Here is a 23672-nt window from a genome sequence, read left to right on the forward strand (position 1 = left end):
CTACAGAATTGTAGTGCGGCATTAGAGCCATCAACCTACGCAATACAATGGTTTGAATTTCTCTAAGTAGAGAGAGAGAGAGAGGTGCTTGAAGCTTAAATCTACAGGATTCATCCAAGTCAAACATAAACCCAACACAATGCACGAGAGACCCACATGCATAGGATGATTTCAAATACAACTGTGTGTCCAAATTATTCCTGAAACCGAATAGAAAAGAAAGCCGTTTCACAAAATTTGGCAAATTCATTGGTCAAACTAAGAGAAAGAGTACCAAAACCAACACACCTCGAACCAAACCCATGATTCTACACAGAGAGAAGTCCATTCTTTTTGCATTCTTCGCCTTCATTTGATGCTAATAACACAAACAGCCCTCTAAACGCCCCTCGATAGCAAATGGACGTCCTTGCCCTTTTGGAGATAAATATGCTCTCCTACCTACCTACACATTTGCAAAAGTTTGCGAGAAAAGGAACCATGATCAGACAATCCAACACAAATTTTAATTTTCTCTAGGTTATAGAAATCGGATTAAGAGCGAGATATTTCCAGCACACGTCTCACGTTATAGTACATACCATAAGAAAATTACAAGAGTTAGTAGCTAAAGTCGCAAAGTTTTCGGAAGATTGCGAAAGGGTGTATCATAGAAAATAAATTTAGTTACGACAGTTTGTTGTAATGGTATGAAATAATATGATTTAGTGTTGTGAGATTTCATATGAGAAAATTTACAATGTCATGCGGTGATTTAATTTGTTTTGATTTTTTGTTTGTGTTAGCGACGAACCATTGCAATGTAATTTAATTTGTTTTGATTTTTTGTTTGTGTTAGCGACGAACCATTGCAATGTAACTCTCAGTGAGCGTCGTGATATTGTCTAGCTAGGGAATACACTCGGTCAACAATTGACTGAGCACACGCTATGCGAGTCCATTGACTCCCCCTTACCTAACAAAAGCAAGTCATAATATCCAACCTGCAACATTTATCACTATGTCATTGATTTGGTGTATCGCGTATAAAAAAAAAAAAAGAATTCCTCGTGGTGTGGTTTACAACCTAGGAGTTTGCTTTGTAACAATTCTCTTGGCAAAGGAATAGCACGAACTCGATGATCCAAAATTGCCACGAGCCGGACAGAATAAAAATCCGCCAATCGGAAAAGCTATTTCGTGCTCCAGTGGCATTGCCTTAACACCCGATTATACAGCGTTTGTTAATAGGTAGGTAACTCATGCAATTGTATGGCTAGCCGATGCAAGATTTCAACAAGGGGGGTCAAACACAAAGTTTGGGGCCTTGGAGGATTATAGTAGAACATTTCAATTTCGAATGGGTTAGAGTAAAATTAACAAGATTTAAAGGGACAAAAATAGTGAACATTATTGTAAAATACGAAAATATGCTTAAACGATAAAGGAATTTAAGGATTAGTTTAGAGTTACCGTGACTCACATGTCGCACCCTCTTTCGTTTGCCACTGATTGGGGCAAGCCTTCGGAAAGGCCAAATAAATTTCCAACATTGAACCAAAAAACTTATACCATCATATCTAGGGGTGATTTTGGTTTAGGTTCGGTTGGTTCGGAGTGAAATTTTTGAGGGCGGATACGGATTGGGGTAATTATTTCCAGAACCGATCTCAACTGGAGTTAAGTTTGGTTCGGTTCGGGGTGCGGGTGGGATCGGTCTGCTTGGGGATTTCATTCTGCCCGATTAATGTAAAATATATAAAAAAAACATTTAGATGAACGAGAAAGATTAAGCACAAAATAGCTGAACGGACCAAATTAATGTAAAACATATAGTCAGTTCAGTTCGGTCCTAGTCGGTCTATATAATTTTGGTTTGGTTCAGTTCAGTCCGGAGAAATTTTCTGATAACCAAGACTGAACCAAAAAATGATGGGTTCGGTTCGGTCAAAACCGAGGCGAAAAAACCCGCACGTACCCCGACCAAAAACCAAACATATGCATTTGAATAAGCTTTCGAGAACCATAAGTCACTACGACCCCGTTCATATTGGAATTTTGAATTTGGATTTGTAGGTAATAAGTATAGAAAAAAATAGAATAATGATTAAAAATAGAGGTAATAATTACCCCTTACCCCATTTCTTTTGGTGGACCTCAAGCTATTATTACCCCTTATTTGTTTCCGGGTTCTTTTGTTTGTAAAGTTGTCCAAAGGGCTTTCTACTCTTCCAGTTCCAAATAAAGACAAATTTAAAGACTACAAATAGAAATTGACATAAGGTTTTTTTTTTTTTAACGGCACTTAATGGTTTTTATTTGATTTTTCTTCTGTTGTAGTACAAGGCTGAGGGTATATCCAAGGCTTTTGCCGCAAATTCAATTCCAAAGTAAATGTAAAACAAAATCAAAAGTATTGATTTACAATGCGATGACTTAGAAGGTGGATTGGACTAATCGTATACCGATAGACAGGATGCACGAATCATAAATCACTCAAAAAATTGAACCAATGCAGTCTACCAACTCATCTCCATATTGTGAACATGTCATTGATGAGATCATGTTATTCATCGTTATGATAATCGTCTCAAATACTTTCACTTTATCATCTCCTTATCTCAGGAAAAAAATAAAACTGTCCCTCATGAAACTCGGCATTCTGTTTCGTTAGACTCTTAGACGTAGCTGATAAGGGGTTTATTTTCCTGGCGGCTTAAGTAAAACTTAAATAGGTATTCTGAGCGGCATACACGCACCCTAAATAATTTTGACTTTTGAGCACTAAAGTTTGCGAGTAGAGAAAACTAAAATTCTTCCATAAGTTAACGCAAGCATCCGTTCTCTTGATTAAAAAAAAAAAAAAAAACCATTATTAGTACATGAATATAATACATCTTTGCCATGTCATCGTATTTATAAAGAAAAGTAGACTTGTTCCTCAATGAGGCAGGGTCTAGTTAACAATTATAAAAAAAAAAAAACAGCTATCCTCTGGTCCCCTTTCTATTAATGACATTTCTATATCAGCAGAAGAAAATACTAGTAGACTAGTAGTTGTGAGTTTGGCAGAACTTTTCGGGGACTTTTTTGACACGGTTTTTCGGTAGCAACCTTTATAAATTCAGGTCAAGTTTTTACACCATATTAGCTGTCGCGACGAAAGAAATTGAAAAGGTATAAAAACATAAACCAAAGTTGAAAAAAGTTTCATGCAAGACGGCGGAAAAAATCCAAAAAGCCGGATTGGTCAAATTATTATGACTTGTCCCTCCTATTACGGATAGGCTCCTTATACCTTATACGAAAATAAGGAAGAAGACAGTACAGATAGCGAATTTAGAATTTTTCCCGTCTTTTTTCTTTTGGAATGCATGCTGACCATGTCCCGTTTCGAGGATTTGAAGGTTCGTAAAAATCAACATACTTATTTAGATTTATAAATGTCGCTTCAAATACTGATAGTCACATCTTAGTACTGCGCTATTTGTTCGGGTCTTTAAATATAACAACTATAGCGACGAATTTGAAGGAATAGTACTACTTAAACAAATAGTCAATCAACCATGTTGGTTCCACCACTTTCTTAGTTTTTGTTGAAGGTTGAACATGTCTAATAGTATTTCAATAACAATTCAGATCGGACGCTATTGACTAACATCTAGGTATAGATTGTTTGGAGATGAAATCGCCTGGGTTTGACGTTTTCACAATATGAAGATATTATCGAGGTAAATTGTTTGAAAATGAAATCCCCTGGGTTTGAAATTTTCACATTATGAAGGTCATTATTGAGGTAGTACACATCTGGAATTCCACCATAGATATTGGTTTGTATTGTTATGTTGCGCACAGGCAGTCGCTATATCGTGCTCACTCTCTGTTCGTACAACACTATTTTCTTTCAATCGGAGACATTCAGTCATCGACCTAATTGAAGTGGACACAACCTCCATTGGTTCGTTTTGTTACTAGGTAAAAGGATCGTGCCTATCCCCGTGTCGTAACGCGAATAATGATTTGTGCCGTTGCCATGCCACATCCAACACTAGATAGTAGTTGTGCTCAATATCTGTTCATACGGCTTCTATTACTTCTCGACTTCTAATAGCAGAACCAGTTGATGGGACACGGCCCACGGCCTTCTTCCGTTTGGTTTGTTATGCCATCATAGGATGACATAACACTTGAATTCATGTTGAACATTCAACTTTTCTAACGTTTTTTTTAAAAAAAAAAAAAGAAAAGAAAAGAAAAGCCTCAGATGTTAACCTAAAAAAAAAATTAGCAGGTATAAGCCTCTGCTCTTTTGTGACTGTCAAAAATGGCAGCTGAAACTATCCGAGACTAGACAAAGTGGACGCAATGCGTGTGAACAAAATGAAATTAATTGCCGGGTAGGAACCATTTGTCCTTTTTTTTTTTTTTGACAAGCAGCGGGTTTTGGGCATCTCCAGTGGCATGACCAAAGATGAATAGATAAATGTCTATAATAATTTGATAAAACAAGGTGGTTCCGGAGACACTTAAAAAAACCCTCTAAATCTTAATATCATAGTTCCCGGTCAAATTTTGATGATCAGAGCCGCTCAATGTGTTCAAAACGTGATTTTAAAGATGTCCGCGAGAAACTGGCAAATAAACTAACCAGTAAGGGCTTGATTTGAGCAATTTTTTATTGAACCGTTCAATAAAATTCAATAAACAACCGTTCGGATGAAACCCTTCCCGGTCAATTTTCTGCTGATTTCTCGCGGGCACCCTTAAAATCAGGTTCTAATTACATTGAGCAGCTTTGATCATCAAAATTCGATTGGAAACTTGGAGAGTTTATTTTAAGGATTTTTTTAAGTGTCCCCGGAACCGCCCCGTTGATAAAATGTGAGACCACGATTGGTAGTTGTTTGTTTACAATAGAATGGCAAAAATGTATTCAAAGAAATAGTGAGTGAACCCCTTTTTAGGCCTCTCTACTCTCTTCCGGTACGTATCTCTCACTTCACTCTCTCCATTAGTGGTTGGCCAAAATTATACTCCATCTGTCCCTTTTTTTGTGTCCAGTATTCCATTTTAGGCTGTCCCTTAATAAGTGTTCATTTTTTAAAGTTAGAGGGATAAAAGTTGGTGCATTGTCTATTTTATCCCTAAAAGTAAATTTCATTTTGAAAAGTTAGTGAATAAAAGTGTAATGATGATGGATAAGTAGAGAAAGTGGAGGAAAAAGTTGATGTGAAAGGTGTAATGATGATGTCTTTTTAATAAGTTGGAGTTACGAAGCAGGACACTTAAAAAGGGACGGAGGGAGTAGTAAATTATAGTAAATCTTTAGCTAGTGACCAAACTTAATGAATTTACTTTCTCAAGCTAAATCTTTAGCTAATGAGTCCATTGCAGCTATTTTCTCTCTATATGTGGTTGAAAAATAGTTGGTTATGTAACTGCTTTGTTGACTTAAACATATAAAAAAAAATCTCGGGGATTAAGAACAAATTTTTGAGTCTTTAGACGCCAAGGTTTTACTTATTATAACCTTCATATCAATTTTTGTTTGATAACCGGATCTCCGGGGTCAGCTTACGCACATCTCGACTAATTCTGGGGCCTTGAAGATAACGATCGGCCAACCTCCAGTGGCCCCAAGGTTTGGAATGTTTGGTTTTCGTGGAATATAACCTTTCTATCGCTTTTATGATTGTGTAGACGTGCAGTAAAACCATCCCAAATCCCAACATATGAGGTAAGCTTATAAAATTTGTTAAAAAAAAAAATACAATTCAGAATTACAACATGAAAAGGCCAAGAAAGCTAACTGAAACCTTATTCTAGGCTATATAAATGGATGAGAGATAGAATAATTTCACAGTTCATAAACATGCGAGCTATACAATTATCACATAAATGACAGACAAAGCTAGTAACTGTAAGAAAGCATATCAGAAGCTAATAAGCAAACATGAGGATCAACATCCCTACAGCATGCATGTTCAGGTAAAAGATATTAGTACATCGTAATATTGCTTTAATCAAATATTACGTTTAAACCAAGTACTTGAGCAAATTTAAGTAAGTATTTTCTAGTATCTCATCATTACTTCATATTTTCGCTTGCTTGGTCTCTTATTTTTTGTTTGTTTTTTTAATAATTGAGAGGTTCTGTCCTAGTCTGGAGCCGACTCTTTTCTCTGTGGGAGCGAGGTTCCTAGCAGATTTAAGTTATCATTTTCTAGTATCTTATCATTACTTCATATTTTCGCTAGCTTGGTCTCTTATTTTTTGTTTGTTTTTTTAATACTTGAGAGGTTATGTCCTAGTCGGGAGCTGGCTCTTTTCCCTGTGGGAACGAGGTTCCTAGCAGAGTCTGACTTCAGGGCGCCAGAGCAAGATTCTGAGGGGCATTTGCCATCCGATAGGAGGACCTTGATACTATATTGGCATACTATAACGCCAAGCCAAGGCATTATTGACAATGGATATAGCTAGGTTTACAAGGCACCCAAAATAAACCTAGGTAGCATGTAAATAAATTGTAACCCAGAAAAAGGGTGATAAGAGACCACAACTGATGAACTCTGCTCTCTTACATCTGAAGTCTTCTTCGTTATGGGGGATAAATTTTCTTCCTAAAGCCTAGTCACAAACATGCTGGCGAATAGCTGCTCAGCCGAAAACTTCACCTGAATATCAACAATAAATGCCGCTATTAGGCAATTTCACACACTGTTCACTTTCTAAACACCAATCATTCCCTCGTGCCGCGATTCCTTACCTCAGATAGGCCACTAGAATTAATGTCAAATTTTTGAGGTTGCACCAAAAAGAAGCATCATACGCTGATTACTCGACACCAGACAGGCCATCCAAACATTAACCATATGGCCTTACTATTCAATAACAGCATTTACAACCAATCCACCAAGACAACATCCTTTATGCAGGCCACTAGAGTACTGCCACATCACCACACCAAACCACAATAGCATAAATAACAAAAGGACCGACAACGGCGCTTTTCCATCCATATTACCCCTGCTACACTGTACCGTCAACAACATGCAACTGCATGGAAAATTTCCCATCATCCCTGAATGTGCTCCCATACAAAATATTGTTAGCCCACATCTTGTGAAAGCAAAAAATACCCCAGATTTCAACATAGCACCCAATTTCCACCAGAAACTAACATAATACTTGTAGTTGTAGCACACCTCCCCAAATGTTATTAAGGCTTCCTAGAGTTATTGGCTGTATTCCCTAACTAAATGGTTGATAAGACTTCCGAAGCAAGTAGATCTAGTTATCTGGGTAGCAGTATTTCGTGGTGAAGGCTTGGCGTCCATTTTTCCTTTCGTACAACCAAAAGTCCAGTGCCAGTTGTTTTATAAACCTAATAAACAAACTCCTACACTTAATTCTCCTAGCGGCCTCTTGATCCTTATTCTTCTAGAAGGTTCACAATCCAAAACATGTGCAACCAACAATTAATCATTTTCCACTCCCAATAAGCACTCTTCAACTTCTGTCAACCAATCTTTGACTCTCGTACACAAGCAATATAACCTAATGCTCCAAACCCCCATAATAAAACCCAAGAGGTCATTTATTCTCTCCTCACCACCTAGCACCAGAAAACTTGAGAAAAACCACGTGCCAGTTTCCCAGCCCTTTGGGCTAATGTTCTCAAAAGGAGTTGATGTATCCACAGGTGCACCTTACTCACCAACTCATTTGAAGTTTTCTAAACGCAAGGTCGTTAACACCCTAAGCGTCATCGATTCATTCTTCTATCAAGTGATGAACTCACCTCACAGAAATCCGCCTTTTCATCCCCAAAAGAACCTAATCAAGGTATATCTAGAGGAGGGCACAATACAACAAATAGTTTTTATCATGAAACAACATGTTAGCAGAAACATAAGAAAGAAAACCAGTCATGGATTAAGTGATTACCTAGTTGGCCGAAGTCTCGTCATTGATTAGCAGATCCTTGCCCTGCTTGAGTGTTTGTCTGTTGCTGCTGCTGCTGCTGTATCTGCATGAGGAGGTTAGCTGCAAACTGTAGTGTTGACTGGTACCGCTGGCTCTTATCAACCTCAGCCTCCAGTGTTACCTGACTACCTCCATTAATGGCAGACTGAAGCTGCTGAACCTGATTCGGGAGCTGAGGATTCCCGTTATCAAAACCCAATGGCATAGCAGTGTGGGCCTGAGTGGCACTACTCCCATGAACCTGATTGTTAGACAATGCAACAGAGTTTGCAGGTTCATTATAGGCAGATGAACCATACAAAACAGCAGAATCCGTTCCATGTGCCATCCCAAAGCCCTTTTGCGTATTCTGATGAACTTCATACTGATAATGCCGGTCAACCTGGGGGGGAACTGCCAGCTGTCCACTTTGTGAAGGCATTCCATAGTTATTCAACGGCCTAGAAGAACCTGCACCTTGTTGTGGCAGGTGAAATGCAGGATCTTGGACTTGGGAGTTGCCAGTTGCCCCCAATTGTGAATCGCTTGATGTGTTTACCCCGGTTGAGTAAGTCTGAGGCTGAGCGAATTGTTGTCTGGTGGAATTATATTGATTCTCCACTTGCTGCAGCGAATGCCCAATCTGCTCATAACCTTGGCGATCAGGCGTCCAGCCCTGTGGCAGAGTTGCAATACCTAATTCAGGCCTCACGGAGGATGGTCCTAATGATGGTTGGGCAGTTTCTGGATCAGAAGATTTCGCACTGCTAGGTATTAATGAGGCTAGTGTGGCTATAAGCTCAGGAGTTAAAGTAACTCCAGCTTGGGATACTGCTGTGGCATTTACTGATGGCACTGGATGCATGGGAACGGGGTCCTTAGTTGACGGACCAAGCTGCTTTGTGGTAGGCAATGATTCTCCATGTAAAACCCTATTATAGTCCATATGCATAGCATTTTCCACCTGTTGATGCATTCCAGTGTACGCATTTTGAGGAGGAATCTGTTGTACATCAGGGTACTGAGATTGGAAGAACTGTGGCTGCACGGATGGGCTACTATGGCCATTTTGGGGGAATTTCAGAACCACGCCATAAAGACGTGGAGGGCCTGAAATCTGTAGCACCTTGGAGAGGAAATCTGATGGAGGCACCAAAAATAAGGTGGTCCCATCATCGAATTTGGCCACCCCAGCCCGGTCTTTCCCCCCTAAATAACGCAGAAAGTCAGTGTATGGAGCAAAATCCTCCTCACTGTCAGGTAGAAAGAAGACAACACTACATCCAGTCGCTTCGGCATAGTGCTTGGTTAACATGTCAAGGCCAGTTCTGGCTGAGCAATTAACCACCTCAGGACTGCAAAAGAAAAAAGCTTCACATTAGAACAAGAAATGAAAGGAGAATTACCCAAATGCTGCGTCACAAGATCATAATACTGAAGTTTGAGTAACCCCCACCCACAAATTACAGAGGTTGAAGCGAAATTAGGCAACAATCTGCTGAATCCAATAGGCAATCAGAATTTGTAATTGCACCAAGAACCACATTTATGTCCTCCAAGAAACTAAAGGGTTACAGAACTGTTGGCGCTTGTTTGGTGGGATTAATAGGTGAGGGAACATATAAACACATAAGTTATGTTATCTCATCGGACTAATCGTGATAGGATTAATAATACCACACACTGCCATGGTATTGTATATTCCAGCATAGGATTATATATCCGATGGGCATTAAATCCGAGCCTCAAATATTTTACACAAACACTGGATATGTGGTCCCCTTTGATATACATAGTCCAATCCAATGCTCATATCCGATTAAACAAATGGGCCCTACACATATAAACTTCATCAAATCGTTAAATTCACTTGAAAGTCGATACATCTTAAGATGTTAGAAAATTTCTTTGAAAAGAAGTATGCCAGATCCAATCAAGTGACATTTCAGTTTCATTTACTCACCACAGGTCAAAATTGAGATCCAAAACATCTACAATGATGGACAACTACATAGAAAGCAGGTAACTAGAATAAATACTACTTACATTTCAGACTCTATGCCTCTCCCAACAGCGACACAACGAGCATTACAAACAGATGTTCCGCCCTTGGCAATAACACCACGCCACATGTAATCATGATCCAGATGGCCCTGACCAGTTCCCCGATTTATCATCCTTACCTCTGCTGGACTGAAGTGCTTTTTCTCTTGAACAGGACCTGAAGCACCCCCATCAACTTCTGGACCAAGACCATACATTCTGTCCAACCCCCAGTCACGATCATCCATTTTCTTGGAAGGAAAAGGAGTATCATAAACAGGCACATTATCGATTCTTGACCGCTTAGATTCTCTCTGAAACTGATTTGCATCAAACACATCCCAAGTTCCAGACACAGGTCTGATCGGTCCTTTTGCCCCCTGTGAAGGTGATAGGAGCATCCCAGGAATGGGGGCTGATCTTTTCCAATTTGGACCACCCATCGTATTGCCGGGAATAGCATCTGGAAATTTATGTGGCACCGTCGAATCGTTGAAATCTGGGGCTGATAGCAGAGGCTCAAAGCTACCTTGTGGGCCAAGAGGCCGCATCCCCCTATTAGGTCCAAGAATACCCCTAGATGTTGCAGGTCGAGAAAGAGCATTTGGTAACATAGGTATGTTATGATCAAGCATATCGACATGTGCAGGTTGAAAAGGTGGTTCGGTAAAAAATGCATCTGGCCGTGGCCCTTTAACGCCTGGATAAAATCCAGGGTAATCCTTGCTACGAGCTATTTCACTGCTTGAATACATAATTGATATCCTGGAATCATTGAAAAGTCGGCCCTGCAGGCCTTCTTTGGCACGACGTGCCTCATCAACACTTCTGAATTCAACAAAAGAGTAGTGCCGGTCGGGAAAACTTTTTATACTCTCAATCTCGCCAAATAGAATGAAAGCGTTATGCAACATTTGCTCATCAACGTGAACTGTAGGAGGGTAACCTATCCACAATACATTGCTTGGTTGTCCATCGCCTTTTCGGCCTCCAAAAGATTGAGCATGCTATATCACAAAATAGACGAACAAGTTTAAAATATTAACAACTCCAATTAACTACAAATTTGAGTACCACTTCTTGCCAGTCCTTTAAAGGTGCAAAAGCACTTGAAACAATATGCACCCTTTGGAACTCCTAAGAGATTATTATACTGTAGTCAGCTATACAAAGGATTCGTCAGAAAAATGATGATTTTTTTTTTTTTTTTGGATAAGTAATTATATTAGAAAGATGGCATTAAGGGAATGCCGCCAAGGCCCCATACATCACCCCTATTTGACAAAAAAGCTCAAACCAATCTAAAAAATTGATCAATAGAGGGAACAGAGCATGTACTGAAACCAGATACCCCAACAAACCATGCTCAATAAAAAAAGTTCAATATCAGCACTAATGGAAAGCTTTGTTATAAAGCTTTGCAGAACCTAATAAATTAAATTCTAACAGTTGATGAATGAGAATTACCTGTTGTCGTTTGAACCCAGAATGAGGGGACTCGGAATAGTTTGGAATCCCCTCTTGCGGCATCCATGAGGAATCAGGAGGTCCGATGTCCCGGCTAAGGAACTGTCCCTCTCTTGCATCACGGTAATCAGACCCGTGTTCCTAACAACATAAAAAGTGTTAGATCAAGTATCATAAATTGTCGACAAGTATAAAGGTTAAATTAAAATAAAAGAGGCTTCATAGCCAGATACTTCGGCCCTTTCAAGTTCAATTCCTGACTCCACAACAGCCAGCCAATAAGGCTTCAAATTCAAAGATTGCTATGCAAATAACCACAGCATCTTATCCAAATATGAGCACACATCTAAAGCACTTCCAAAACGTGATTTACTTAATTGACTTACTCTTCTTATAGTCTGAGACCTGAGGAAATCAACACGTATCTGGTCCCCACCTATTTGCTTCCCATTCATGACTTTCAATGCTTGAGAAGCATCTTCCAATCGAAAGTAGTCAACATATGCAGTATTACGATCCCTAAGGAACTTGAACTCCTCAATTTCACCGAATTTGAGAAATTCTGCTTCTAGTGCTTCTTTTGTGACTGATAGGCTGATTCCACTCACCCACAAACTTTTGCATGGTTTAGCCTGCCCAAACAAAGTAAGATAAAATTTGGGAAAAAGTATAAGGTTGGAACTGAAGAGAATAAAAACATAGTTAAAATGTCTTGTTGTAAGAGCAACTTTGTCCGAAAAATAGGAATATAAGATACAATATTCAAAAGACAATACCAATCAGCTAAGTTTTAAGTTTTGCATGTAACCTGGTCCAAAATGATATTGGCTCACCCAAAACATTCATCCAACACTATTGGATATAAACATGCTTTGGCCAGCAAATTACAAACTAACTAAATTACTAATAATATTTATGTGGATCAAATCAACAGATAAAGACATTGGACGAAAACTAATTGAGCTGTATCAAATCCCTAAAATACACCCATTGTTCGTTTTCTCCCTTTGAGAAGAGCAGGGTGTTACACATTCAGATGGCAATAGCATATAAGCTACATTAAGCACTGGTATCCAACAGAAAACCCCACGAAGGCACCAACCAAATCAAGAAGTATACAAAGACCATGACGCTGTACTATTTCTTTTGCCGTAGAATGAAAACGACCAATTCATGAAACCAAACTAAGATGGAATACCAACGAAAAATGAATTTTAAGGTACAGATGTAACTTTGATGAAATGGAAAGGCAAAGAAGATCGATGGCCCCATTATGGGTTAAATGGACAACGTTGTAATTCAGATTAAAGGAAAGTTTTGGAGAGAGCATTGTTAAGAAAGTCCAAGGAAGCTGATAATGGAATTATATTGGAGCAATAAGGGCTTGTAATATCATACACTGTCCAAATGAAAGAGAAATTTGATAGAACCACTATAAGCAGACTATGCTTTGAGAAACGAGAAACAGAAACATCAGTAAGAAGATGGAAGTGGAATAAACTGGACATAAAATCAGAGATATTAGATTAGATTCGTCGTGATTTTTGCTTATGTGCAAGGAAGTGTATTCACTGAACCAGTTGTAGAATAATATCGCGATCAATATCAAGGGCAATGCCAAGGCGGAGACAGGTAATGTAAGCGTGATGTTGATACTGTTATAGGAGAGATAGAACAAACAGTTGCATGATTTGTATACAGCAGCAAAATACAATTCACATCAGGAGCGTATTTGAGACAAGGATAATATGAATAGAGTACTTATTCCATAAAATGCCATTTCTATCATGAAGCCAGGAATATCATCACCCAGAATAACCTCTAATCAAATATCCATTCAAATCAATAAGTTTCATACATGTATATATACACATAGATATAGATACATATGTACTTGGACATGTGTATGCATCCCTATCTCAATCGTCAATACAATAGTCATTTGAGTAAAAAGGAACAAATAACTATATCACAATAATTCACCATATACTTGCTGAAAGTGGACACAAAACAAGTTGAAAACAATGATATTCGTAGGATATATCTTCATCAACGAATAAGCGAACCCAACAAACTCCTCATCCGAAACCAATGGAAAGGGAAAAGCCTCAAACAAGAAAATGTAATATTGTTGACAAACACGACCCCCTTTAGCTTATGGATTGGAGGTCCCTCCAAGTCCTATTTCTCCCCCCTGCAAATGCTGCTCAAGACATGAAGAGGCAACATTAAAAGCCATCATCACACCCCTGCCCAGCGGCCCTTACATACAGCTCAAAAGTTCAAAAAACTCAGTATACAACTGAGAGCAACTTCCAGTGAAGTGTACCCCTCTTTGAATTAGGCAGCACACAGCATAATGTGAACCCTACCCCAGCCTATCAGAACTTATTTTAGCTTCCCACACACCCTTGGAGAAAGGGCTCTGAATAGAAAACTTAGGGAGAAAATAATATAGCAACCAAACTCATTAAAGCATAGTTTAAAATATGTTATAAAAATGCGCTAATACTTTCTTTCCCCATGACCAATTTAAAACTAGTATGTTCACTAGCTTATTTTCAATATGATAGGAGTGGACTTCTTGTGAAAAAGAAAGGTACTTCTTAACATGAATGATACCATATTCCCCCCACACTCCTGGTGCCAAAATGATCCGTGATCCAGCATTCCAAGTTGTATAGGTGTGCTAGAAGGTTGCGTAGGTAAGCTAGGAGGTTTGGATAGTGGTCTTCTCAATGTCACAGTCAAATGGGTGCCGCCCTGTTCGATGTGCAAGGTTTTTACCATCAAGAATAGAATGTTTGATGCTGTGCATGAAGAGGGCGGTGCTTAGATCTTTAAGATTGAAAAAAAAAAAAAAAAAGTACTAGAAGACTTTATGAAGGGGTAGAAAGCAGCATTATTTGCTTGAAAGGATCCCTATGTAATTTGTGATTAATGAGACATTGAGACCTTTTCTTTTTCTTTATCTTCATCCAACGAATTGTTTGGGAAATCGTATTGCCAAGAGAAAAGTAAGAATTTATATGGAAGGGTGCAGGATTTTCATTTCATTTTATACACTGTGACTACTTGCAAACTCATCTCCTCGCCTAACATTAGGGATCGATAATAAAAGTGGCAAACTTTATGCCAGGCCATGCCCCCACAGACACTATGACGCCCTCAGGCTCGCTTGTTCTACTAAGCTCCAAGCTTAAAGGTCAAAAACAGTGCGCACCATTTTCCCTTCTTTTTTCCAAAGTCTATATATCTTCTTATTTGTCAATAATTTGAGTGGCTGTAAGGTCTTTCATTCTTTCAATCTCTTTAAAGCCCTTGGGATCAATCCATGATATCCTATTATACCATGATTCTGCTGTAGAATTACATCATTAATTAGTAGCAATGCAAAATCAAGAAAAATACCATGTTGCATCATGATTCTTAATTGTTGCACTGATTCTACTCCCAGTTTTATCCCCTCATAAAAATAAAAGAAAAACTCTGAAGTTTTGGTTTTTAGATAGAAGTGTGCGATCCGTAACATGTACTCCGTCCATGCAATGTCTAGACAACTACTTATTATTGAAGAGTCCATGTAACATTGAAATTTACAAAACCTTCAAATCTTTACAATAATACAACAAAATTATAAGGCATAACAAGATTTTCATGCCAAAGGGCTTGTAGCCCAATGGTATTTCCCGATCCTTCCTTGTGGAAGGCCAGGGTTCGAGCCCCGTCATGGGCGTTTGTGGGTCAGGGCTATGGACGGCTTTAGAACCCCCTATGGGCTAATTTACTAACTCCCCTCCAACCCCCGCTAATGTATACTGCTTGGCAAAAAAAAAAAAAAAACTAGATTTTCATTACCAATAATTTGACAACGACAAGTCTCAACATACTATTAAAGGCGAAGAGGGGCACCAAAGCATTAAGGCTTCTTATTAGCGCGAGGAGAGGAGCAAGGTGAGGCTTCATCGAAGCAAGGTGCAGGTTATCAAGAAAAAAAGACAGATGCAATAAGAAAAAGATATGGTTAAGAGAAGGCATTTTTAGCTCTTTCTTTCTTGTTCCACTGGGAGAAAGGAGGTAAGGACCCTTGCATGCAATCAACCATAATTTTCTTGGACCGTTATTGCATGATTGCGCCAAAAGGAATTAATTGATCCTTGGAAACTGTTTTGGAACTTGTATGTAGCATGGCCTATAAATTAACTTTTGTAAGGTTTATCCGCAGTTGAATACCATCCATTCCTTGACTTGTAGCTAAAAGCAAACGTTTTATAATTCTCAGTTACAGAGATATAATCTTATTGTGTTATGTTGCCTCACACACTAATTCTTGCTCCATAGAAGGTTGAGGTACTTTAATTTTGAGAGGTTAGTAGTTTAAAACTCCTTTAAAGATTCTTAATAAAAGGAGAACAATGACGCCAGTCAAGCTGAATCCATCAAATTGTTAAAAGAACAATAAAACAAAATAAAAACATCTGAACTGATAAGCTGATTTGGAAAAATAGATAGAAGCTTTTGACATTTCGAATCCAAAATTCCCAGCATTCGATTCCAAATCCCATTTAATGTTTGTCATCCAAGGCAAAACAAAGAGAGGACAAGCAGGGACACTGACTTCATCGACTCTTTAAAAATCGTACTTTTCAAAAAGAGGTTTTCCAAAATTACCACCCCTAAGATAATCCGTAATTCTGTGGAAGTTTAAAAGCATATCTCTCTCTCTCTCTCTCTCTCTCTCTCTCTCTCTCTCTCTCTCTCTCTCTCTCTCTCTCTCTCTCTCTCTAAAATTCATTCCTTCCTTCTCTCACTTTCATTGTAGACCCACCACTTGCTTCTCACAGCATCGTGTATAATAACCTCAGGTAATAACATTTCCCTCACTCACAACCCATTTGGATTGATGGATTCGATAAGAAAAGAAAAGAAACGATTAGACTTTCTTGTCAAACCACTAATTCGAATTGAGTACTTTGGTGAGAAATGGAGAGAAAAAAGTACCAAAACCAATATAGTTTCAATGGCTCCTTCCCCTTCATCACCAAATCTCACCAAAACGACAGCCCTTTCTTAACCTTTCGCACAATCCAAAGGGGGAGGTAAACAAACATCTTGACTACACTCCATGCAGACAGTGCACATCGTATTTCAAACTCGAAACCGGCACAATTCCTAATCGTAAGATTCGTAAGGTTGAGAATAATTCAGCATATTACACAAACATGCCAACAACAAAACCTAGACTTCATCAATCCATAAGGCACAAATTCTACCTTACCACACGAAAACGATAACTTGCCCCAAAATAATTACACACAACAACTAATCTATCAATCCAAAAAAAAAACATACTACGATCAGTAAACCCTAACAAAACATAAAGAGCGGAACAAACCGGTTTCGCGAACTCTATCTTCAACGAATTCCCGCGCAGGTACGTCCAGTTGAGGGTCTCGAGCGCCGCCCGGGCGTCCTCCACGCGCTTGAAGTAGACAAAAGCGTAGCTTCTGGAAGGGTAAGACGTTATGCTATCAACGGCGCCGTATTTGGAGAACAAATCCATCAGATCGGAGTCGGTTACCTCGGCCGACAGGTTTCCGACCCATAGGTTGTTCGAGGGGGTTCGCGAGTCGTGGGCGCCGTGCGCGCTTTTGCTCGGTTTGGTCTGTGGCGGCATATTTTGCCCGGATTGGATTGAAACCCTAGGATAGAGAAATCGTGTTTTAAGTAATGAATGTGAGGGGAATTGAGAAGGTAAAGTGTGATTGATTACCTGAATGATGAACTCTGGAACCAATTTGAATTCTGATGAAGATCGACGGAGAGAGGGAGAGAGGGAGACGGAAAGGTTTTTCTCCGAGAGAGAGAGAGGAGCCAGGAGAAGCCCTAGAGAGCGTTTTCGATCTTTAAATAGAGGGTTTGGATTAGATGAACCCGTTAGAACGAGTGGGTCCTACGGAAATTCGCAGGGCCACAAGGGGTGTGTGGGTCCTACACGTAGTAAACGTGTGGGAAAAGGATGCTCTTCCCTTTTGTCAGTTTTGTGGGTCGGTTCTCTACTTAACGGGTGCAGAACAGTCAATTTGATTGTTTATTTCGGACATAAACAGTTCGGATAAAACATGAAAACATATCAAATGCATGTATATTTAAATTGTTTATTATTTGATTAAGATATGAGTCATTAATTACCAAGATAAGTGACTGAATTTGTATCGCTCTACAAGGAGATACTGACAAATACATGTAGTACTTGGCAGCATTCACCTCCTTTATTACTCCTACATTTGTTTCCTTTACCCCTTCATTTAAAAACCCTGACACCTCGCCCCCTTAATCTCTATCCGTTAGTATCGCTTAGAGCATGTACATCAAGCAGGAGGTATTTTACCTACTCAACATTTCATTTTTTTCATTTTACCTACTCAAATCTCTCTCTCTATTCCACACCAATCCTCTCTATGATCCTCTCTATCTAATAATATATAAAGAAGGAGAGAGAATGAAAAGGTGGTAGGGTGGAGAGAAAAAATAATTTTTTTAGTGAATAGCTCTTAAAACATTGCTCGGTACTTCTGGAGAGGATTTTCGGCAGAGGGAAAATAGCTATTTGTTTACCTAGGCTGATGCAAGGTGGTTTTGGTGTCCAAAATAGGTAAAATAGCTAAAAAGTATCATTTTGCTAGTCTTGTGTACATGCTCTTAGACCCTTCTGTCACTCTTTTGTTCGGATTTGAGCGTTAGACTCTTATATAACATGCACACGTAAGTAATTTATGAGTCAAATATCTCTTTCACTATGAGATGTTGCTATATATTAAATACGGCTTATTCTTAATATATTTAAAAATTCCATTTACTTCTCTCTTTTTTTAAGTACACTATTTATTTGCTTTGTGGAGCCTATGTGACTCAAATTTCGATAATTCAGTCATTTGTAAATATTTAAAACATGAGTTGTAAAATATTTTTAGACTAATTTCTCAGTGAAGATGGACATTCCCAACATAAATTATTTACATGTGCATGTCATATCGAAATTTAACGCTCGAAGAAATAGTAACAAAAGGGGCTAAGTGATGCTAATTAAATGATATATTAAAAGGACAAAGTGTAATTTTTTTAGACGGAGTTACAGTGAAAAGGGCAATAGTTTAAGGGGATATTCTATAATTAACCCTTCTGCGCCAAGAATAGAATTACAAGTATAGTACCCCATTACTTTCGCCACATATTATTACCCCGTCACACCACCACTGTCTGTAGAGAACCCTAACAAACCTATGATTGCTTGGATGGGCTTACCTATTTACTTATTTTAAAAACAAAAAATTGTCCAATTTTTTTATATTATATATGATGGACAAACTAAGCAACAAATTATTTCTGTTGTAGAAAGAAATAAAATAATGAGCAGAATAAACAAATAGCTTGTCATAGAAAATCTCTCACAAATTCAATATAATAAATGAATAAGAAAAGAAAATCTAATGGGAACACAAATGGATACACTCAATCCTATTAGATTTTGTTTAAATTACAGTAGTAATCTTTTACTTATGAGATTGGATTCGCATTTATTACAACGAGAAAGCAATGTGTAGACCATGTTTTTTAATACGTGGGGCCAACCGCAAGAATTTTCTCAAGTCCACTTTAACCCCTCGTGATTTGTGATTGGTGCGGATGACTCCCCATCAATTTGCAATTGACCACATAACCCCTCATGGCTCCCCACGTCCATGCATTAATCTCTTTCCTAAATATATGGGAAATTTTCTTTTATATTCCTTCGACTTTGACCCTTCATCTTTCAATTTCGGCATAAAAAATACTTTGACTTTCTAATTTTTTTCAATGTCATCCTTTAGAAGGAATCTGTTTTCTTTGAGTCTTGCTATAGGGACCGACGGCCGCGTCGAGCTGTCTCCGGCCACCGGACGGCCGATCTGAGCCGTCCAAAAATTTTATTAAAAAAAATGAGGGGGGCTAGCTCGGGAATCAACGGCATCCGATGTGTGTAGGGTACTTGATCCAAATACTCTATTTTTCGTGTATATATACGTATATATCCCTAAAGGATGACATTGAAAAAAATTGGAAAGTCGAAGTATTTTTATGCCGAAATTGAAAGGTGAAGGACCAAAATGAATTTTTAGTCCAAGTCGAAGGGATATAAAAGAAATTTTTTCTAAATATATTGAGAGCAACGTTCGGAGATTTGGGGGGAATGATTAGAGTTTCCAAGTGACGCGTACGAGGGTAGATCAAGTGGTAAAGAAGCTTCTGGAGTGCAATTTAAGGATGAATCCATAATCGTTTTATGTTTTGATTTATGCATTTGAGCATGGTTCTCATATGTTTTGTGGCACATTTTACTATGATAGGGTTGTTTATTGTGTAATAAAGGCATTTCCATCACCTTTATGAGTGTCTAGCTTACAATATGTGTTTCTCCTCCTCCAACAGAGCTTGAAAACGACATAACTAAATCGTGAAGTAAATTGGAGGAACAAATACACAAATAAAATTGCATGCACTCAACCAAAAAGAATCACTTAATGTCGAGAGAGAGGGGTCTAGGTTCCTGTGTGCTTCAAAGGATTTTTTTCCTCCTAAAATTAAAAAGTGTCCGTGTGTTTCCCTTTTATGAGTGAGGTAGGGGCATTTTCAAAATGATTTTTAGAGGAAAAAGATGTTAACCAATGATATTTTCGAAATAAGGGCGTGGGAAACACTTCATCGGGTTATTTGGATGGATGAGTCCACAAATCACGAGGGGGTTATGTGATCAAGTGCAAACGATAGGGGTCGTTTGCACCAACCCCATATCACAGGGGGATAAAGTAGAGTTTGTCCTTTGATTTTTGTCATCATCAGTGTCTTATAAGCTTCTAGGAAAGTATAATGTGATAAATGGGGGTACACTAGTTGATTAAGCACGTAGACTTTGTCCTTTGATTAAGTGCTATTGGGCGTTTATCAATACAATCTTCTCATTTTTGACATAAAAAAAGAAGAAGATTAAGTAATTGGGCTAATAAATAAGAACAAAAGAGAACATAATTCTTCCCGGGTAGTATTTGCTCATAAAAACACGATAATCACCCATTGCTTATTCATTTGTTTAGTCACCTATGGAAAATCCAACACCTTCTTAAAAATAGTAAAAATAAAGTAAAAGTAGCAAGATAATTGTTGCTTTACTTTTAGTCATGTCATTCCTTTAGGAAGTGATGAATGATGTATTGTTCATATGCGTCCATATGTGTGTGTAAGGTGTGAGGTACTGAGAGATTCCAAAGTTTTTGACTTTTTGTAGTGGTCTGTCACAATAATTGGTGTATTGGTGTGTCACAATAATTGATCACAAGTGTAATAGTTGTTTGTAGTAGTTCTTCTAGGCTCTCTTTTGGGAACGAAAGAGGCAAAAAATTGACAATTCACTCAATCCATTGTCATCATAGAAATTTGTCGCTCGCTTGTTCCCTTCCTCTCTCATGAAAGATTCATCTCCTGGCGAGGCTTTTAGTCATGGCTACTACCAGTTGCTAAAACGACTCTCTCTCTCTCTCTCTCTGTATATGGAGAGCCAGATATAATTTCAGGGTTTCTTATTTCTTCATAGATAGGGCAAACTTTCGAAATTGTCCCTCGGAAAAGTTAAAAACTACGGAGAATAGGACCTTTTTTGCCCCCTTTTCCTCACATTTGAAGGGAGAAAAACACGAACGTACCAAAATGCAGAGGAACCCTTTCTCATATAACCAAACATCATTGAATTATTTAGTCGTTACATGATTGAGCCAAAATCAATAGTCGATCAAGGTTCGTTCCGTATCTTGATCTTGTACGTGTCATCAACCTTCCGTGTAGTTTATAAACTTCTAAAATTGAATTGCTGTAATCAGAAAAAAAATTGCATTTTCTCAACGATTAGATACCAAGGGTGGCTAGCCTTAATCATATGCACTCATACATCTGATAGAATACACGATAAGCTGTTAAAACCCTTTTCCTCTCAGATACCAGTGAACGATTTCAAGAAATTTTGTACTTCAGTTTTGTGTCGGATATACATATATTGAACTAAGGAGGGGAAAAAATTGAAATATAACATTAAAATCTCTAACAAGAATTGAAAACATAAACACTGAAGGTGTTTTATTTCACAAACGGATGGGCTAATCTTTATGGACGAACATAGCGATGAATTCTAAAAGCTATCCTTCGCCTGGCGGATGATGCCCAAAGCTTCTGCATCATCAGCAGTGGCTGGTATATTTAGCGACTGGCGGATTTCCGCACTTGAAGTGCGAAGGAACGGATTACATGACTTCTCTCTCTTCAGCGTCGTTGGGATCTGGGACATCAAGAAAAATTCCAATAGATATGATTAAGAAGATTCAAATACGATAGAATCTGGAAAAGCAAAGCAAACACCAACGCAATAATAAGCACAGAGCAATGTTATCTGCTTGGCAGTATTCGTTTAAGAAGTGGCAATATGCAGAAGAGCTTCCAATAGTTGCAAAGTCGTCATATGAACAGTTTCGGCTCTCGTGGTTGCGTTTCTTTTCCCTTTTCTTATTAAGGTTTCTGGGTGGAGGGTTGTACCTGGCCAGTAATATGTTTCTATAACCATTGACATTGCCAATTAACATGTTGCTCTCGTGGTTGCGTTTCTTTTTCTTTTTCTTATTTTGGGATCCGGGTGGAGGGTTATACATGTTGCTATTGCCATTGACAGTGACAATTAGAATGCCACTTGATTTTGGAAATGCTTGGTTCTTGGATTTTTTGGGGGAAAATAAAATGCTAGGGTAAGATATTTGATTAGAGACCCATATATACCCCTCCCAAGACTCTTAACTCTTATTAATGGGTGGGAACTAAGCGAGGTCTGATTATCTTTTCTTTATCCAAACATTGAAATTTTGCCCACCCTTTTCATATCCTCCATCAAACCCTCTTACTATGACACGGAATGTACATACTTTTACGGTGTTTTCATGTGTATCCTCCATCAAACCTGCCCTCAACTTGCAAGGTGTTTTCATGTGAAGCAAAATGACTACATACTTTTAGGTATTTAAGATGACTGGAAATGTTAGACCACCCAATTACACAGCATTCACCAAAATTGACAGCAGTGTGAGATACACAGACTAGACCACAAACACTTCATCTCACATTCAAAATCGCAAAGTGGTTCATGGCCTAACTTTCCACTTAAGGCAGTGAGCAAAAAAGAGTCGCAAAGAACTAGTGCACGAATATCAAATTTTTACATAACGAATTGAAAGAAATACATAGATTACCGTTGGCAAGCCCTTCTTACGGAGATGGGCTACGTGGGCAGCATAGGACTTGAGTTCTTCGTTTCGGGGTTCAATGGACAACGCAAACTTTGAATTACTCTGACAAAATAAGCAGGGCATTACAACTAGGGTCCACGAGATTGTTCAAGTCAAAAGAATAGAGTACACAAAAAAGAAAAAGTACAAACAGGAACCCAACTTACCAGCGTATATTCATGACCACAGTATATGCTTGTGTTATCAGGCAGAGACGTTATCTTTTTAAGGGAAGCCAGCATCTGGAACACAAAGAAGCAATTGTTACAAAAGCTTTAATTAGGAGAAATAAAATTAGTTGCTATACCGATTAATTTTGTTTTTATAACAGGGCATCTAACTTCATAATCATATTGGACTACATTGATTCAGCAACAGTATGAGATGGTATTAAAGTAAGAGAAAACCTTTGGTTTTGAATACGGATTAATTTTGTTTTTATTTCACGGCATCTAACTTCATAATCATATTGGACTACATTGATTCAGCAACAGTACGAGATGGTGTTAAAGTAAGAGAAAACCTTTGGTTTTGAATCTAACAAAAGAAATATGCTGGACTGGAAAAATTATCCTCTTACTTGACGACGATAAAATATTGGAACTTGTGGAAGCTTCCATCACAGTACCAACAAAGATCTTTTGGACGTCAAAATTTCAGTTCGGTTGATAAACCTTTTCACATTAGAAATTTTGCTATACACTTAAACTCTCAAACTTGGCACCAGGAAGTGAAATTAAACCTATAAACCAGAATATTTTGCACATGGAATTAATTAGCAAATTTGTTTACTATCCAGCTGTTTCATAATGATAAGTTACAAGACATCAAAAAAAGGCAATTCCAGATGAGGGATTCTCT

At 38.3% G+C, this 23672-nt stretch overlaps 2 protein-coding genes and 1 long non-coding RNA gene across 7 annotated transcripts in view; 1 reads left to right on the forward strand and 2 right to left on the reverse strand.

Annotated features, from left to right (window-relative positions):
- The window catches only part of LOC131316851 (probable hydroxyacylglutathione hydrolase 2, chloroplastic), a 70682-nt gene that overhangs the window by 41625 nt on the left and 5385 nt on the right, over positions 1-23672 (reverse strand). For 2 of the 3 annotated variants that reach the window (XM_058346334.1, XM_058346335.1), the window contains exons 6-8: positions 22979-23053; positions 22776-22874; positions 21457-21817 (exon numbers count right to left, since the gene is read on the reverse strand). In XM_058346334.1, coding sequence (XP_058202317.1) covers positions 21671-21817; positions 22776-22874; positions 22979-23053 — 321 coding nt within the window. In that variant the 3' untranslated portion in view covers positions 21457-21670. Of the gene's footprint in view, positions 1-21456; positions 21818-22775; positions 22875-22978; positions 23054-23672 lie in introns of those variants that run through there. The other variant, XM_058346336.1, reaches the window with a different exon arrangement.
- On the reverse strand, positions 86-17353 carry LOC131316845 (flowering time control protein FPA-like). Of its 3 annotated transcripts, none has more exons than XM_058346312.1 (7): positions 17228-17353; positions 16850-17156; positions 11841-12086; positions 11455-11595; positions 9991-10994; positions 7927-9299; positions 86-445 (listed from the first exon to the last, which is right to left on the reverse strand). In XM_058346312.1, exons 2-6 carry the CDS (start codon positions 17129-17131, stop codon positions 7946-7948), a joined length of 3027 nt encoding a protein of 1008 aa, XP_058202295.1. In that variant the 5' UTR covers positions 17132-17156; positions 17228-17353; the 3' UTR covers positions 86-445; positions 7927-7945. The 3 variants fall into 3 exon arrangements, with proteins under 3 accessions (XP_058202295.1, XP_058202296.1, XP_058202294.1); XM_058346313.1 differs by lacking the exon at positions 86-445 and adding an exon at positions 5683-7830; XM_058346311.1 differs by lacking the exon at positions 86-445 and having other exon boundaries at positions 5683-9299.
- On the forward strand, positions 4851-7069 carry LOC131316858 (uncharacterized). The gene is made up of 2 exons (XR_009197311.1): positions 4851-4996; positions 5281-7069. It is a non-coding gene; the product is annotated as an uncharacterized LOC131316858 (long non-coding RNA).

This window comes from Rhododendron vialii, chromosome 2a (assembly GCF_030253575.1).
Source record: "Rhododendron vialii isolate Sample 1 chromosome 2a, ASM3025357v1".
NCBI classification, from domain to species: domain Eukaryota; kingdom Viridiplantae; phylum Streptophyta; class Magnoliopsida; order Ericales; family Ericaceae; genus Rhododendron; species Rhododendron vialii.

What these genes read in the sequence shown, in the direction of transcription:
- LOC131316845 (XM_058346312.1), bottom strand. Translation starts at nt 17,131, where the DNA reads ATGCCGCCACAGACCAAACCGAGCAAAAGCGCGCACGGCGCCCACGAC. An exon ending in AGATAGAGTTCGCGAAACCG is followed by an intron (nt 12,087 to 16,849) that starts GTTTGTTCCGCT and finishes TTGTTTGGGCAG; the next exon opens with GCTAAACCATGCAAAAGTTT. An exon ending in GGTCTCAGACTATAAGAAGA is followed by an intron (nt 11,596 to 11,840) that starts GTAAGTCAATTA and finishes TTATGTTGTTAG; the next exon opens with GAACACGGGTCTGATTACCG.